Raw genomic sequence first — 18,452 nt, 5'->3', positions numbered from 1 at the left:
AAGTTGTGTATATTTGAAAGTTTCTATAATTAAAAATTTTGTTTTATGTTTTTGTATTTCTTTGTTTGTTTTGTTTTTGTCAGCAGCACTTAGAAGTGCTGGATAACTATTTCAACACTAAAATCTTTGGAGATTTTTAAGAAACAGTTGCACTTAAAGACACCAGAGAATTACTTCGACACCAAAGGAAGCTTTTATTAATCCAAGCACTCAGCAAAAGATCCACCACAGTCTATGCCAATTAGCTATCTCTTCACCAGGATTCAGTTATGTCAAGCTTGTCATTTTCTAAATATAAATATTACTTCCTTTAAATGTCAAGTTTTTAAAAAAGCTGCCAATGTATAAGAGCTTTATTAAATATGAATATGAATAATTTTCTCCCAATATTTGTCAAATGTCAAAATTTTTAATATCTAATTAAAATGTCTTAGAGAGACACATGTGTAATAAATTAGCATGGAAATTCAGAAAGGGGAAAATCATCAGGTTTTAGGATGTCTGAGTTTTCTACATTGTGACTAAATCTTTTTGGCATTAAAACTATTTTTCATTAGAATGAAAATAGTTTGTTTTTATTAAGTGAAATAACATTGACAGGAAATATTTTAAGATGTAGAAACATACAGTTGGATAAAATCACTGATGTTATATTCTCAAATACGACACCTGTTACTGAAAGACGGAATATCCAAAAATCAGCTAGCATTTCATTGACTAATTTTTTTTAACTCAAGCATGAACAATTAGTAACATTTAAAAAAAATCACAGTGTCTATCATTACATCTCAGTAGCTCTGAAATCCTGGGGCTTTCTTGTCAGAATAAATTAACTTTAAAAAGTGGGAAAAACCTAGCGATTTTAGAAACAGACATTTTAGATAAGAACATGGATTACTTTAGTTTTAGAAACAGTATTTTTTCTTGTGATTTCAGAGACCTCAAAATATAATTTGGATTGAAGATAACTAATTCTTTCAGGGTCAGACGGAAATCCAGCGTTTCCAGACAGCCTTCAGTTTCTTCAATCAATAAGTTCACGCTGGTACCATTGTGACAGCCATTTAATTTGTTTCCCACACAGCCCTTTGTTATAATAAGCCCATTAGTAATTATTCTTAGGAGAAATATAAACAGTTGGGTTCCTTCCTTGCTCTCTAAAAACTAGCATGACCAAAATATTATCATGTACAATTAGTAGATAAAAACTCTAAAAGAGAAGACTTAGAATTATTTGGAGACAATACTGTATATAAAAATCAAGTAGTCTTGTGTTCTATCAGTCTTGAAAACTTGAGCTACCTAGCAGAAATGCAGATTAATTCTTATGTCCTTGCCCAAAAAATGGGAAGCTGACGTCTTGAATAGCACATTCAGTGACAGGACTAATGGTGCATAATGAGGGGGGAAATACTTAAACAAGTATCTATGCATTAAGTTTTATTTTATTTTATTTATTTTTTGAGACGGAGTCTCGCTCTGTCGACCAGGCTAGAGTGCAGTGGCATGATCTTGGCTCACTGCAACCTCCACCTCCCAGGTTCAAGTGATTCTCCTGCCTCAGCCCCCTGAGTAGCTGGGATTACAGGCATGCGCCACCACGCCTGGCTGATTTTTATATTTTTAGTAGAGACGGAGTTTCACCATGTTGGTCAGGCTGGTCTCAAACTCCTGACCTTGTGATCCACCCACTTTGGCCTCCCAAAGTACTGGGATTACAAGAGTGAGCCATGACACCCGGCCAAGTTCTATTTTAAATTCTATTTTGTAGAACTTTAAGTTCTATGAAATGTAGAACAAGTAACTGACAGAATAGCTGCTCAATAAATACTAGCTATTTTAAAAATTGATTTACCATGGATGGACTGCAAATATTCTCCTTTTCAGCATTGGATAGTTTAAAAAGTAAGCCTCTTCTTCAAGGGAAACAGAACTGCTTTTTCTGATAGATTTTCAGCCCTGGTTTTAATGAGCAATCTAGATCAATTGTTTAGAAAGAAGAGAACAGGTTTCCAAAGGAGGAAACTTAAAGGAAAGAAACACTGCTGGAGAAAAACAGTTGAGGGGAAAAGTATAATTTGTCTGCATTTTTAAAAGGGGCAGTGATGAATACAAAAGATGGTGGGAGGTTAGAATGAGCCAGTATAGATATTAGACTGGTGCAAAAGTCATTGCGGTTTTGCCATTACTTTCAGTGGCAGCAACCGCAATTACTTTTGCACCAATCTAATAGATCACTTGGAAGTTGCCTAAGAAAGAACACCCACTGACTCCAAAAAAACAATCGAGCACAGCAAGGGACTGCCAAGATGGAGACTGTTTAGAGGTCCAAAAAACACAAGGGACCCACGTGAGCACAGACTCCAGCAGAAATATTCTCTCTTGGAGAAGACATCATTCGTTTATCATTATTCCCTACTTTACCTGTAGACTAAAAAATTCATCACCTAGAAGTTTGTTCCATTCCTATCTGATTATTGATGTGAACAGCCCACTAGTCCCCTCAGTGACCCACAGGATTTGCAAACTCAAGGAGCAGGGACTCAGGACAATTAACATGGTAATGTTCTTCACTCATGAACTCTTGAGAGCGGCACTAAATCCATTGGAAACCCCTGAGCACAGCTCATTGTTTATTGTTTTTCTCTCCCCAGTCACTTCTGGATGCTAACTCAGGATAATAACCCAGGAAATATATGTTTTTTTTTTTTTTTATCTTGGAAGTTCATTTATGATTGCTTAATTCACTCATTTAGCAATATTATAAAGGGCTTTTTCTGATAATCTGATTCCTTTATCACATTATATTTGTTTCTTTATCCATATCCCTCATCTACACTTTGACCAGTAATAGCATGTATGTGCCTAATGTGACAGTATAGTCAGGGTTACAAAACTCTATAAATTCAGCAAACAAACAAAAAAGGTAAATGTGAAAAAATTCAAAAGATAAACTTGAATATTTAGAGAGAAGAAATATTTTATTCCAAAGTCATGTCTTTTATTCTGACCAAACATAAAAAGAGACATATACACGTACTGCTTATTTGCTAAGAGCAATGTCAGAGAACTTTACAAGTTTAAAAGCTACATAGAGAATTTGAACCACTAATTTGAGCCTCACTTTCTAAACTTGAAGGACTTAAAAAATTCAAATCTTAAAAAAAATTCAAATCCCAGCCTTAAATCTCCAGAGAGACCCTAAAAATGTAGTCAGATGGTTTTATTTATTATTATCTTTTTTTTCTGGAAGCATTTTCTCCCTCTTTAACAAGAAAAAAATAATTTACAGCTGCAATAGGACAAATGAGAAAGATAACCAGTGTCTTAGTGTTGGTCAATCCTTTATACGTATTTTCTGATTTACTTTCTTTTGTTTTTCCTACTCCAGCCAACTAACATTACTCTTACACGTACAAGCTCCACCATGTCAGAAAAGAAAGGAGAAAATAGAAATTGAAAAACCAATTTCTTAAAAAAATTCAGGTGTTGAGAGAACTATAAATCAGCTTTCCTCTGGTAGCTTCAGATTCTTGACATCATAAAACCTAATGTAGTTGTTATCAGGGACGACCTCTGGTTTAATAATTTATGTTCTAGATACTCCTGAATACATGCAATGTTATTATAAGCAGGGTGGCCAGCTGCACTGAAATAAGAATTCATTTCCCCCCATCTACCATGTAGAGTCGGAAGATACATTGCAGGTCTCTGGAAGTGTTGTGGTAGAAATGGTGATGATGATGTTGAGGACAATGACAATGAAGACTGAAGCACCTAGGCTTTATTGAACAATTACTGTTTCAGAGATTTTGCTTTTGGTGCATTACCTCTTTTAATCTTTACAACCATTCGTTGACAAAGGCACTGGGATAGCTATTTTGTAGATCTAGAGACTAAGGCTGTGAGAAATCACTGACTGACAGTCATACAGCTAAGAAGAGGCCAGAAACAAGAGAAAGCAATACTCTTGAATAGAAAAATAATTAATTTACATGCTTCCAAAGATTCAGAAGCTTTATCAAATAAGGCAAATGTTTCATTAGGTCGGTGTAAAAGTAGTTGTGGTTTTTGCATTAAAAGCAATGGCAAAAACCGCAATTTTTTTTACACCAATCTAATATTATGTAAATATCATTTTATAATTAATTCGTAATAAAATAATTTATATAAAAATCTGTATATTCACTTTGATTTGGAATTCTGTGGCATAAAAGTTTATTTCCTATAAGCAATTTATTTATTCTTTTAACAAAAATGAAAGATAAGGAGTAATATTTTAGGTTTTAAAATTAGGCTTCCAGGAAGCTCAGAGTTAACTTAGCTTTTAAATAGTGACTTCTACCTCACTTCAGTCTTTTTTTTTTTTTTTTTTTTGAGACAGAGTATGGCTCTGTTGCCCAGGCTGGAGTGCAGTGGCACGATCTGGCTCACTGCAAGCTCTGCCTCCTGGATTCACGCCATTCTCCTGCCTCAGCCTCCCGAGTAGCTGGGACTACAGGTGCCCACCACCACACCTGGCTAATTTTTGGCAGTTTTAGTAGAGACGGGGTTTCACCACGTTAGCCAGGATGGTCTCAATCTCCTGACCTCGTTATCCGCCGGTCTCAGCCTCCCAAAGTGCTGGGATTACAGGTGTGAGCCACCGCGCCCGGCCTCTCATGTCTTGTTTTATATATAACTTATAAATACACTCAATCCTCACCTCTCCTGTTCTAATATACATAAAAGTTATTTTAAAACTGCTGAAAAAAATGCAAAGCAATTCCTTAAAAAACATTACAGTGCTTAAGGTCAATTCACAGACTTCTTTCGTAATTCTGCAGTGTATAAAGATAGTGGCTGTTCTTATGTAGAACTTGCAATCTTCTTTGAAGAGGCATGTCCTTGTCTGTCTCTATGGGTCACTTAAGGTATTTCATTTTCATTCATTAAGAATGAGCGTATCCCTTTCTTTCTTAACCTTAATTAGTTAGTTGATTTTCTTCTTTCCAGTCTTGGTTAATTGGGAAATAATGGTTTCAACGTGCCATTATTTCAAATTAACTAGCTGAACCAATAAATGATTACTTCCTGCTTCCTTCTTCTCCATGATTCTACTGAAGAGACAGGCTCTCCTGCACATATTATTCCCATTGGAACTCTTCTGCTTTATATTCCATATTATAACAAAGAATTTCTTGGTTATCTATATGCCTTTTGAAGATGGCGGGCAAAGTACATGAACATCAGAGACAGCTTGAGACAAAGAATCAATGTCTTATTTCTCTTTGTGGTTTCGAGACTGGAGCATTTGGCACAGCAATGATTTGAAGAATGCATAATAAAATTCCACTGCATATCAAATATTGAATATTTATAATATGTCTTTCCTTGTGGTTGCTTAGAGCAGCTAGGTCACCTTTCTGCTTATCTGCTCACCACCAAGCTACACACACCACATGCTCACTCATTTTGGAGACTCAGCACTGTGAGAATTGCTTGGAATGTGTCTTTATGGCTGAGATTTCAAAATAAGACTTCCATTACTATTTTAAGAAGAGATTCCCAAATGGAGTATACTTATCTAAAATAATAAAACTGCTAGTCAATTTTTCAGAAACTTCACAGAAAAAGAGATCCAGCCAGACCATATGATTTCTCCTGTAAAATTTTTACTTTTGTAAAAAGTTTATTAGTACTAGCCAATAGAATTTTCAATCATAGCTCTAAATTGTTATGATCATTTAATTGGTGAAAGACCGATGATGCTTACTAATATCTAGGCAAATCTGGGATCTCTCATCTTGTTTCCTTTCTCACTCAACTGCACTTAGCTAGTTTCATTATTTCATATTTCCAAGGGCCCAGGCTGACAATCACTTTTTTTTCTTCAACTTTTATTTTAAGTTCAGGGATACACATGCAGGATGTGCAGGTTTGTTACATAGGTTAACGTGCGCCATTGTGGTTTGTTGCACAGATCATCCCATCATCTAAGTATTAAGCCCAGCATCCACTAGTTATTATTCCTCATGCTCTCACTACTTCTACCCCCTGCCCAACAGGCCCTAGTGTGTGTAGTTTCCCCCATGTGTCCATGTGTTCTCATCATTCAGCTCCCACTTATAAGTGAGAACATGCAGTATTTGGTTTTCTGTTCCTGCATTAGTTTGCTGAGGATAATGGCTTCCAACTCCATCCATGTCTCTTCAGAGGACATAATCTCATTCCTTTTAATGGCTGCAAGGTATTCCATGGTGTAAATATACAACATTTTCTTTAGTCTATTACTGATCAACATTTAGGTGATTCTATGTCTTTGTTATTGTGAAAAATACTGCACTGAACACATACATATACATATCTTTATAATAGAATGATTTACATTCCTTTCAGCATATACCCAGTAATGGGATTTATGGTCAAATGGTATTTCTGCCTCTAGGTCTTTGAGGAGTCACCACACTGTCTTCCACAAATGGTTGGACTAATTTACACTCCCACCAACAGTGTAAAGGCATTCCTTTTTCTCCACAACCTCTCCAATATCTGCTGTTTTTTGACTTTTTAATAATTGCCAGTCTGCCTGGTGTGAGATGGTATCTCACTGTGGTTTTGATTTGCATTTCTTTAATGATTAGTGATGTTGAGCTTTTTATTTTTCATGTTTCTTGGCTGCAAGTACATCTTCTTTCCAGAAGTGTTTGTTCATGTTCTTTGCCTATATTTTCATGTTTTTTTTAAATGACAATCACTTTTTATGGAGGTTTTCAGAAGAAAAGCCTCAAAAATGAACCACCATATTGAATGATCACAAGATGTCCAGCTGCTAAAGTAGCTATTATCTACAACCAATCCAATTTGTTGCTAAGCTAAGATTTAGTAATGGGTGCCTTGTTCTCTCTAGTCAAGAATTTCCCTGTGAAGAATAAAACTGAAGGAAAATAAACCATCAAGTAACTCACACTGTTCTCCTCATGTGTTACCTATCACATCAAAGAATTTGATACAGGTGAAAATAGCTCAAAATAAAATAAAAGGAAATTGGTTAGTTAAAAGTAACAAACTAAGGCCACAAGCTGAATCAGCCAGGAATGAGCCAAATAGATCTTTACATTATGGCTGGACAGACAGTCAAGTGAAAAGTCCCTTCTATTTACCTGGGCACATCCTTCCCAGATCTTATCCAAGTGTCCAAAGTTCATCTTTCCATGGGAGATACCCAAATCACTTCAAGCTCTTAGGGTGGCCTAGAACCACTAGTTAATTAAGTAATTATTGAGCACTGTTTTATATCAGGCACAATATTTGATGCTGTTCTCACACACATAGCTGTATTCTCATGGAGATGTTTAACATCAGTCAGCTTACTCTTGCATTCTCAATTCCAATTATTCAGTAATGTAAATAAACAAAACATGAACAGAATAACCAATTATATGATGAATAGGATCCAAATATTTTTTATCTAACCCTGTTAATTTACAGAATTGATTATGGAGAGTCAGTGGTTTTGCTTTTGAATATAGCTGACTACTGAAGAAGCTAAAGGCAAAGCCAAGGTTTCCAAAGTCCTAGGGTGGTGTTATTTCCCTCTTCTAAAATCAATTGTCAAATATATTCATAAGTCAAGAAGTGTGAGGCATAAAAAGTGAAAGTGCAAACACATGCATTTAGACTCCACTTACTTCTATAAAAAAACTTAAAGCAGAGTATGCTTTAAGGAAATAAAATAAAAATAAGACCAAGCCACTTAACAGAAGTTTCACATTTATTTATAACTTCATAAATTTCTTCATAAATGTTAAGTGCTACCATAGATTTCCTGATCTGTTTACTTCAACCAAGGTACCACTTTGCTTCATGATGAATTTGTTTCAGGAACCTGATAGGAATTCATTTTTTTTTTTTTTTTTGAGAAGTGTTGAATAATCTTTAATATTACACATAAACCATACTAAAATGCTTTTCAATAAGTAAAAGGAACCATTTTAAATACAGGGAATTATAATTAGATTGGCATCGTTAAGGCCAAAATTCTAGACATTGCTACCTTATCTTCAACCCTTGCCTTTAAGAGGCAAATGAACACAAAACACAGGTGAATCTTGCTTGGTTCTGAGACAGTGAAGGAATTTCCCCAGTATTTAAATATATTCACATAACCAGCTATATAAATCTAAATATAAAACCAATCTCCAGTAAGTTTTAAGATGGCACTCACCATCTTTGCGAAAAGTTGAACATTACTAACAAAGTCTAATCATGTCTTTAGAAGGGGTAAACAGTGATAGCATTTACTGAATTGGAATTACTATTAAAATTCAAAAACTGAACGTATTCATTTAACCACAAGCCAGTCTTAGTTTTAAATCAGGACTGACCAACAAAATATTCTGTCAGTCATTCATGATCTGAATTCTGGTGTATGAGATCTATTAAAGTATGGTACACATAAAAAAGTCACGAGACATTTGTTTTGTAATAAATAAGGCAGTGGCCAATTATTACTCATTAGTAGCTTTTTTGAGATAAGCTATCAAGTCTGCCCTTTATTCCTTCTTCTTAATGCCGACAAAGATCATTTTTGTTCCAGGGATGTACTTCTTGGGATTCTCCAAATACTCCATCAGTGTATCCTCTCCCCAGGTGATGCCTTTGTTCTTATTGGCGGCTGTGTAAGAGTATCCAGGGGCCTGACCTGTCTTCCGCCCGAAGAGACCATGGAGATTTGGCCCAGTCTTGTGCTTGCCTCCCTTTTCAACGGTGTGGCACTGGGAACACTTCATAATAAAAATCTTCTTGCCTTTCTCAACATCACCCATATTTAATTCTCTTTTTAGTCGCTGGCGCAACAAAGATTCCCGCTCCGAAGCAGGATGTCCCCACTCTCCAGGAATTCATTTTTTGCACTGCTCTATTAACTGCAAAATATTAGAAGCTGAAGATTTATCTTTTTTATTTTCTTTATTGTGATCTTGGACTATTTATTTAATATTGCTTAGCTAAATTTTTTCCCTGTCTCAAAGCATCTAAATGAGCAATTGGCAAATGATAAACCAAGAGATCAATTTAGACACACAATTACTCTTGAGTTGATGAACAGGAGTCACATGGAATCTACAGTAAGTTTCTTGGAAGACAGAAATCATGTGTTAAAGCAATTCACATTAATTCATACATTGTTTATGCCAATTGTGCCAAAATGGCCATTTGTCTAGGACATGTTTTATTTAATTATAATTTGGCACAATGGTTGATTTTCCTGACCAACACCCAAGTACGGTCAAAAGGTGCCTTTTATGACACATGACCCACAAGCAGGTTTTGGCCATGGGCATTTTAGGAAGAAAAAAATATTTATTTAATCCTGTACTTTCTCTTTAATCTAAGACAATTTTCTCATGATCGGTAAAATATGTTTGCTCTTATTTTGAATACATGTTTTAATATAAAAAGGACACTTTCATTGGCTTATATTTACACATTGCATATTCATTCCACTTTCATATTGTGGCAACTTCATATATCTAATCTTTTTTTTTTTTTTTTTGCTAAAATAATTAAGGTCATTGCATTTCCTTTCCAGTCTATTTCAACCTAATTCCATCTAATTTTTGTTTTCATGACTTCTATTAGTTGATTCTAATAGAGGCATAATATTCTCTGCACAGAACCCAAATGCAAGATAGGCAAATGCAAGATGTTCTGCACATCAGTCAAATTACCAGGTATTCTTTTTTTTTAACTTTTATTTCAGTTTCAGGAGTATGTGCACAGGTTGTTTTTGTACATAAATTACATGTCATGGGGGTTTGGTGTGCATATTATTTTGTCAGCCAGATAATAAGCATACTACCTACCAGGTTGTTTTTCAGTCCTTAGCTTCCTCCCACCCACCTCCCTCAAGTATGCCCTGGTGTATTTTGTTCTCTTCTATGTGTCCATGTGAACTTAGTGTTTAGCTCCCACTTACAAGTGAGGACATGTAGTGTTTCATTTTCTGTTCCTGAATTAGTTTAGTTTGCTTAGAATAATGACCTCCATCTTCATCCATGTTGCTGCAAAGAACAGTATCTCATTCGTTTTTATGGCTATGTAGTATTCCATGGAATTACCAGGTATTCTGATAGCCTCTTGAACATTGCTTTCTAGCTTCATCTGGAAATCACAAGGATGTAATTTATCACGACTAGTGTAAAGTTGATTCTTAAGAATTGTCAGTACCTCCAGATATCATATAGCTTTTTAGCCAGTATCTAGGTGGGGTCCTTATTTTTATCCAATTCCTTACAGAAAGTGTCCAATTACTTTAAGGGAACTCAAACCAAGATTTGGAATAAGAACATGCAGATCAGATAATCTCAGATCAGATGACATATCTTCCCTGGTCTAAATCCGAATGGCTCCCCTAACTATATACTCAAGTTTTAGATGTATAGACTGATATTTGAGGTCCCTTTGGCCTGGTCCCAATTATATGTTTTCATGTATCCTACTTTCCAATTAAACCGCATCAATCACCATTTTAAGACTTAGCAAAGCCCACAATGTAACTGCTTATACTTTTTCCTCCCTTGGCAAATCCTCTCTTCTTTTTCTATAAAATTCCTATTAATATTTCATAGTCTCATTTTTTTGTCACTTCCTTTGTGAAGTTTGCTAGTACCTAGGGTAGGTTTATTACTGTCATAGAACGTGCAAATCTCTATGGAAGCACATATTTCATTCTGCCTTAGTTATCATCTTGTCTCCTTTCTCCAAGCTAAGTAATATGTCAACAATGAAGAAACTTTTGCATTCTATGAACTTTTATAAATTGATGACCAAAACATTTTTTATTAAATCCCAACATGAGGATTCTGCTTCCTCAAAAGGGGGGTTCCAGAACCCTTCTAAATTATTACCCTCATTAACAAAGGAAATATTCCGTCTGTTGTTGTTAGGAAATCTACGGTGGAGGGGTCATTAATTGACAACCAATAGGCCAAATAGCTTCTGGATCAATTTTGTTTGGTCTACATGCTGCCCCAAAAAATTGAACCAACATTTATAAGCCAGGACATTTCATGTTAAAAATCTGGATTTGGCTTCTTTGGGGAAAAAAGTAAAACCTAAAATTACTGGGACTGACTCCCCAAATGATAACCGTTTGCTGGAGCTGAGCATAATGTCTGATAAGGTAGGGCACACATTCTTCATTTTGTGACAGACCACACCTATCTCTTCTATCCCCATAATGAAGATGCTGGTTGTCATTCATTATCATGTTTATACTTTCTCTTTTTTATGCTTCAGAAATATTTTTCTGTAACCAGGGATGTTACATACAAGAAAACAAAAGCTTGACCAGGAATACCATGTTTTCTTTTTTTTTTTTCTTGAGTCATTATTTTAAGTGATTTGATTTATATGTGCTTTTGACTTTGCAATGCCTGATTTACATTTTCCCTTGCTTGCTTCAGGATGTTGAGCTAAACTGTTAGAAAGGGTGAAAATTTGTTTGAAAAGAGTAAGTCTACTATCGTCAGGTTAACAATATTACTAATCTATTTTTTTTTCTTTTAGTATAGAAAATAGAAAGTTAATAAAACAGACCTGGAAAAATTCCAAGGGAATTATTATTATTTTTTTAAATATGTGAGTAGTTGCCTCTAGATCTTTACTCAGGCCACTGAGAATTAATTCAACTATTGTTGTACCTCTGAGTGACAACAATGGGAACTGCAGTACCTTTGCTCAAATTTAAAGGTGTCCTGCTAGTCAGAATCACTTGCTGATTAGCTTTAAGCATAGTGGTCCAAATCTAGTGATAAAAAACTAAATGTAAAGACTACATGAGTTTATAAACAAGATTCATTACATTGGACATAATCTCTAAAAATAGGAATTTTATAGAGGCTGGTTAGAGTTGGAAAATACTAAGGTCTCCAAGCATTACTCCTACAATGGAACCAAGAAAACTACTGTTTAAAAGGGAAACATTTACTCCTCTGTCATTATGGACTCACCATATTCCAAACTAATTTCACCAGCAAGGAGAGACATGCGTCAGTAAGTGCAGTTTTACCATAGCCCAATTTGAGTTCCTTACATAAAACGACTGGCCCCAACTCAACCAATGAATAGAGCACATTTTTAGCTACAAGCATAACTTTGCACTCAATTTCACACTCAATCTAAAAAATTTCATTCCCAGAGTAATTAGGAAACACCTTACAGTGAAAGAAAATATCAGCTCTGCAGGGGACTACAGATAGATATGATTAACCTCGCTGTCTCAAATAAGCAACAATTAGAATGGATGATAATTGTTCATCAACAATTAGAATGGATGATAACAGAGGGGAAAAGCAAAGTTTGCTTCCTGAGCTTCCCACTCCTAAAGCGATCTGTACTTGATTGTGATGGGTGTGCATGTGCACAAGCTCATAAAATCATTGGAAAAAGTTCAGCCTATTTTTCAAAGTCCTATTTACATACTTCCAAAGATCAAGCAGTTTCTGAGTTCCCAATAGACAGCTGAATGACAGCATTTTCCCATGGCATCCCCAAAACAACCTGTACAGTTCTTTAAAATCATGTGCGGGTTTATCACAAACTCTTTCTTTATTGTTTTCTAATCTGCTAGGTTCTATTTAGATGAGGGGTATCCAATCTTTGGCTTCTCTGGGCCACATTAGAAAAAGAAGAATTGTCTTGGGCTACACATATAATACATTAATACTAATGATTGCTGATAAGCTTAAAAGAAAAATTGCAAAAAAAAAAAAAATTCTCATAATGTTTCAAGAAAGTTTACAAATTTGTGTTGGGCCACATTCATAGCTGTCCCGGGCTGCATTTGGTTCACTGGCCGCAGGTTGGACAAGCTTCATTTAGATGTTACTGCAATCTGGGATTCTGATCCAAATAAGGGAGAAACTTGTAACTTGCTTTTCTATCCTTTAGAGCAGGGGTCCTCAACCCCTGGGCCATGGAGAGGTACTGGTCACAACCATGTTTCTAACACACAGCAGGAGGTGAGCAACAGGCAAGCAAGCAAAATTTCATCTGTATTTATCGTCACTCTCCATCACTGGCATTACTGCCTGAGGAGTTCAGCAGCAGCATTAGATTCTGTCAGATCAGCAGCAGCATTAGATTCTCACAGGAGTGTGAACCCTATTGTGAACTGCACACTCATTGGATCTAGGTTGCATGCTCCTTATGACAATCTAATGCCTGATGATCTGAGGTGGAACTGAGGCAGTGATGACAACACTGGGGGGAGTGGCTTCAAATGCAGATTAACCTTAGTAGAGAGCTTTGACTGTATAGAGACCATAACAAATCAACTGCTTGTAGACTCATATCAAAACCCTATCAGTGAGTGGAAGGTGACAATTAAGCTGCATCTGGTGGCAGGCTTTATAGTGGCAAGTGGGTTGATGTACTTCAATTGTACAGCTGCATCTGGTGGTAGGATTTAAGTCAGAATCTGACACTAATTGTAGTCCATGCGTGGCCCACCCATTAGTTTATTTAGTTTATTAGTTTATTTACCACTTCTATCCATGCCTCTTTCCCTGCACTGCACACTTGTCTCAGTCAGAGTTTTGGTAAACCCACAAGCTAACCCTAGTGCAAATGAGTGAAAACAAATGTAACTGGAGAGTTTCTTTGAAGAGGGGGAAAGACCCAATGATGAGACAGCAGAAGACTCTAAGAATGCCAACAAAAGGAAAGTTGCATTTAAAATAAATTACCAAGAGTACTACTTAAGTTATGGGTTCATCACAACAGGTGATTTACATTCTCCAACCCTTTTGTGTATAATATGTGGTGACTGGCTATCCAATGAAAAAGCCGTGAAACCTTCAAAACTGCTTTGCCACGTGGAGACCAAGCATGCTGAATTAAAAGACAAGCCTTTGGAGTTTTTCAATAGAAAAACACGTGAACACAAAGAACAGAAGAAATTATTGAAGGCCAGCACTTCATCAAATGTGTCTGCACTGAGAGCATGATTCTTAGTGGCTAACCACAGTGCTGAAGCTTAGAAGTCCTTTACTATTGGTAAACAGGTGATCCTGCCTGTGTTATGAACTTTTAGGAGAGGCTGCAGTTCGAAAGATAGCACACGTTCCTCTTTTGGCTAGCAACATAACTAGACGATTTGATGAATAGCAGAGGATATTGAGGCACAATTGGTAGAGAGAATTAATGAGTCACCATGGTACGTAATCCAGGTTGAGGAGTCTACCAATATTGACAACAAGGCAACAATGCTTGTTTTTGTGAGATATATTTTTCGGGAGGATGTGCATGAGGGTATGTTTTGTGTACTTTTGTTGCCAACCAACATCACAACTGCAGAACTATTCAAGTCTATCAGGAAATCTGAACTGGTCATTTTGTGTCAGTATATTTATGAACAGAGCACCTTCCATGACTGGATGGCTTTCTGGTTTCGCTACCCAGGTCAAAGAGGTTGCTTCTCATTCTGAGTCTATGCACTGTGTCATCCATAATAAAATGCTGGCTAGCTGAAAAATGTCACCTGGACTTAACAATGTTTTGCAGGATGTGATTAAAATTAACCGCATTAAAGTACATGCCCTTAACTCATGTCTGTTTGTGCAGCTCTGAGAGGAGATGGACACACAGCACACAGGTCTTCTCATACACCAAAGTGAGATGGCTTTCTAGAGGTGGATCAGTGGCCAAAGTTTTCGAGTTATGACAGCTGCTCCAGAGATTTATTTTAGAAAAACAGTCATCACTGGCAGCACATTTCAGTGACACAGAATGGGTCGCAAAACTTGCTTAACTTGTGTGACGTTTTCAACCTGCTCAACTAACTCAATCTGTCACTTCAGGGGAGAATGACAACTGTGTTCAAGTCAGCAGATACAGTAACTGCAATCAAAGCCAAACTGGAATTATGGGGGCGATGAGCGAACTTGGAATTTCTGACATGTTTCAAGCATTAGCAGAGATTTTGAAAGAGATGGAGCCAGGGCTTCTTTCTCCCAGCTGGTACATGATCATCTATCTCAGCTTTCAAAGAGTTTGAGCATTACTTCCCAACCATAAACGACCCCTAAACTGGGAAGGAATCGATCAGCGACCCATTTGTTAGTAAGCTAGGTGAATTGACTTTGTCCATCTAGAAGAGGGTCAATTGCTTGAAATCACAAATGATGATGGCATTAAAAGTATGTTCGAGACAACTTCAAATCTCCATATGTTATGGATTAGAATCAAGATGGAATATCCTGAGTTTGCCACAAAAGTACTGAAAAGCCTGCATCCATTTCCAACATCCTGTGTTTGTGAAGCAGTGTTTTCTGCAGTGACAGCAATAAAAACGAGGTTGTGGTGTAGACTGGACATAAGCAACACACTTTTCGGTGTCGCTGTCTCCCATCACCCCCACATGGGACCATCTAGTTGCAGGAAAACAAGCTCAGAGCTCCCAATGATTCTACATTATGGTGAGTTGTATAATTATTGTATTATTATTACAATGTAATAATAATATAAATGAAGTGTACAATAAATGTAATGCGCTTGAATCATCCTGAAAGCATCCCCCCACCTCAGTCCATGGAAAAACTGACTTCCATGAAACTGGTTTCCGGTGCCAAAAAGGTTGTGGAACACTGCTTTACAGCAATTACTTTCAAACTCTTTGACCAGGAACCACAGAAGGAAATAGATTATACATAATGATTTCATATACACATACCTGAAACAAAATTTAATGTGAAACAGTGCTTTTACCTATTCCTCTACACCCCATATTTTCAATTATGATACTTTCTATTTTATAAAAACAAAGTGGTAGCTGTTAACCACTAAATTGATTCTGTGGCTCACTAATATAACTTGCAGTTTTGAAAAACTTGAAAGCTTTTTGATTTCAGAGGCACTTACCAGCATAGTCTACTTAATTTATTAACTAAATGGAGAAAAGAAATAGGAAAACTTTAAAGGTGGTGAATAAAAACTTAAATGGTAAACATATATACCAGAGCTATTTTATTACCCCAATGTTGAGAGAAAACATGTGTACTGATTTACCGCTGAAAACAAGACGAGGCTGGGGGCGGTGGCTCATGCCTGTAATCTCAGCAGTTTGGGAGGGCAAGGTGGGTGGATTGCTTGAGCTCAGGAGTTCGAGATCAGCCTGGGCAACACAGTGAGACCTCATCGCTACAAAAAATACAAAAATTAGCTGGGTGTGGTGGCACACACCTGTGGTCCCAGGTACTCAGAAAGCAGAGGATAGATTCAGCCTGGGAGGTCAAGGCTGCAGTGAGCCAAGATTGTGCCACTGCACTTCAGTCTGGATGACAGAGTGAGACCCAACCTCCAAGAAAAAAAAAGAAAGAAAGAAAGAGAGAGAGAGAGAGAGGAGGGAGGGAGGGGGGGAGGGAGGGGGGGGGGGGAGGGAGGGAGGAAGGAAGGAAGGAAGGAAGGAGGGAAAAGGGATGGAAAGGAAAGGAAAGGAAGGAAGACTGTGACTTTAAGCTACCATTCTACCATTTCAGAAGGCTTTCTAGGTGCTTGGTACTCTGCTAAGCACTTTCAAGTTTCAGAGAAACAGTGAGTTAGATATACTATTGTTATCCCCCTTTTGCAGATTAGAAACAAGAAATTTGCAAGTCTGACTTCAAAAGCCTGACCTATCAATCACTATGGTGTTCTGCTTTCCAGCTATATTTGCTGTATACTAATGACTCCAGAAAACAAACAAACAAATGAACAAATACCCCTCATAATTAGTAAACACTTCAAAACAATAACAAGAAGCACACATCTATCTGAGCCCAAACTGTCAGGCTTTAGAATTTCATGAAGAGATTGAAAATTAATTGGGAGATTTTCCTTAGTCCTTATATGAAAGTCTTACTTCCACCCTAAAGAAACCTGAGGCATGCATTATATGTCTGCACTCTGTTAAGCAACTTGTATTCACTGTCCCCACTTTATTGATAAGGAAGAAACAGTTTGCACAACTTGCCCAAGCTTTCACTAATATCATTTTTCCCCATGTATCCCATTCCTAGTAAGCTGAACTACCTTGAGTTTCCAAAATCCACCATGTTATTTTGTGTGTCTACAACTTGGCACAAGCATTTCTTTCCATTTCCTGCTCTCCCTTCTCCAGTGGATTTATTTCTTCAAGGGTTAATTGAAAGATTGTAGAAACTTACCATGACTCCTTTTTTCCAATGTGTTAAGTGCCCTACCTTGCTTCCTTTTCTCCATAATAGAACTTGTATTTTTCACTGTCAGTTGGTTTGTTAGAGAATCTCTTGTGACACAGATTATGTCTCTCATTTCCATACTTTCAGTACCTGGCACTACGATAGGTTTTCATAAACACTGGCTGGTTGAGTGAATGAATGAACCAATGAATAATGAAAAAAAAAAGAGCCCTGAAAACTAAAAAGTTAACATCCAGCTTTATGGTATTAAAATACAAGTTCAAACTCCTGCATAGGTACTGATTAAAAAGGGAAAACTGATGGAGACCCTCCCTGCAATACAATTTTCCTAGAGTGATCTCAGCACTGACCAATTAGTCTCCAATATGATGTCAATACCAGGTTTAGCTGAGTTGGTAGTAAATATTACAGAATGAAGAAATTGCAGAAAAATAAAAGAATGCTAAAATTGGCCCAAGAGATGATGGATTGTTGCTATATAAAAGATCAAAAGTAGAAGAAATATAAAAGTCTGAAAATCAACGCTGTTCATTATGATTTGTAGATTTTTGTGGGTTGTTTGGATAAAAGTTAAAAAAGAAACAGAAGTTTAAGGAGAAAAATTCCCCCTAGGATTTCAAAAAATCACTTTCAACCATTATTTAAAAAAAAAAATGAAAGAGAAATGTGTTTCCCTAACAACACGCAGGTAGGATTTCAAAGACAATATTCACACATTCTTGAACACAATACCTAGAAATATGCCCCATGATATAGAGCTCCTAGTCACTAAAATGACAACTATGTTTTCTAAAACAAAATTATACAGTTCACATTTCATGCTCAATGTCAAGTGATTTTTAATTGTAAAACCTCACTGAACAATGAGTATCAGTCATCCAGTTTTCACAGGGATTTCTGCTGCTTTGTGCCATTCATGAAAAGTGGTTACTCAGTCATTCCCACAATTGTAGTAAATATTTCTACTGTATACACCAATAAAATGTTAAGTTTCTTTCCTGTGTGACAACTTTGATCGCATAAGATGCCTGTAAATATTAAGGCAAGAAATAGTAATTGACTTCAGCAATATTGTGCAGTAAGTAAAATAAAATTACTATTACATTTTCAGTATTAATGTTAAGTAGGTTCTCAAGCATTTTTCAAAGAATATAGATTGCAAGGTAGAGTGAATGACAAGTTCTGTAAGAATACACACGGGGAGAAGTACAACTTAAACTGATGTTGGTCTGGGAGAAAAGCTATAACCCA

The 18,452-nt window shown here is 36.5% G+C and overlaps 2 protein-coding genes across 2 annotated transcripts in view; both read right to left on the bottom strand.

Annotated features, from left to right (window-relative positions):
- The window catches only part of PRKG1 (protein kinase cGMP-dependent 1), a 1,246,104-nt gene that overhangs the window by 654,710 nt on the left and 572,942 nt on the right, over positions 1-18,452 (bottom strand). The gene's annotated exons all lie outside the window — the stretch shown is intronic.
- Positions 7,892-8,859, bottom strand: LOC111551298 (cytochrome c-like). The gene has a single exon (XM_023225159.2). The coding sequence runs from the start codon at positions 8,805-8,807 to the stop codon at positions 8,535-8,537; it is 273 nt and encodes a 90-aa protein (XP_023080927.1). The 5' UTR covers positions 8,808-8,859; the 3' UTR covers positions 7,892-8,534.

The sequence above is a fragment of the Piliocolobus tephrosceles genome, chromosome 9 (assembly GCF_002776525.5).
Source record: "Piliocolobus tephrosceles isolate RC106 chromosome 9, ASM277652v3, whole genome shotgun sequence".
Taxonomy (NCBI): Eukaryota; Metazoa; Chordata; class Mammalia; order Primates; family Cercopithecidae; genus Piliocolobus; species Piliocolobus tephrosceles.
Note: the sequence above shows the minus strand (reverse complement) of the source record. Positions and strands in the feature narration are given on the sequence as shown.

Bases quoted from the DNA above. Each gene is read 5' to 3' on its own strand.
- LOC111551298 (XM_023225159.2), bottom strand. From the start codon at position 8,807: ATGGGTGATGTTGAGAAAGGCAAGAAGATTTTTATTATGAAGTGTTCC.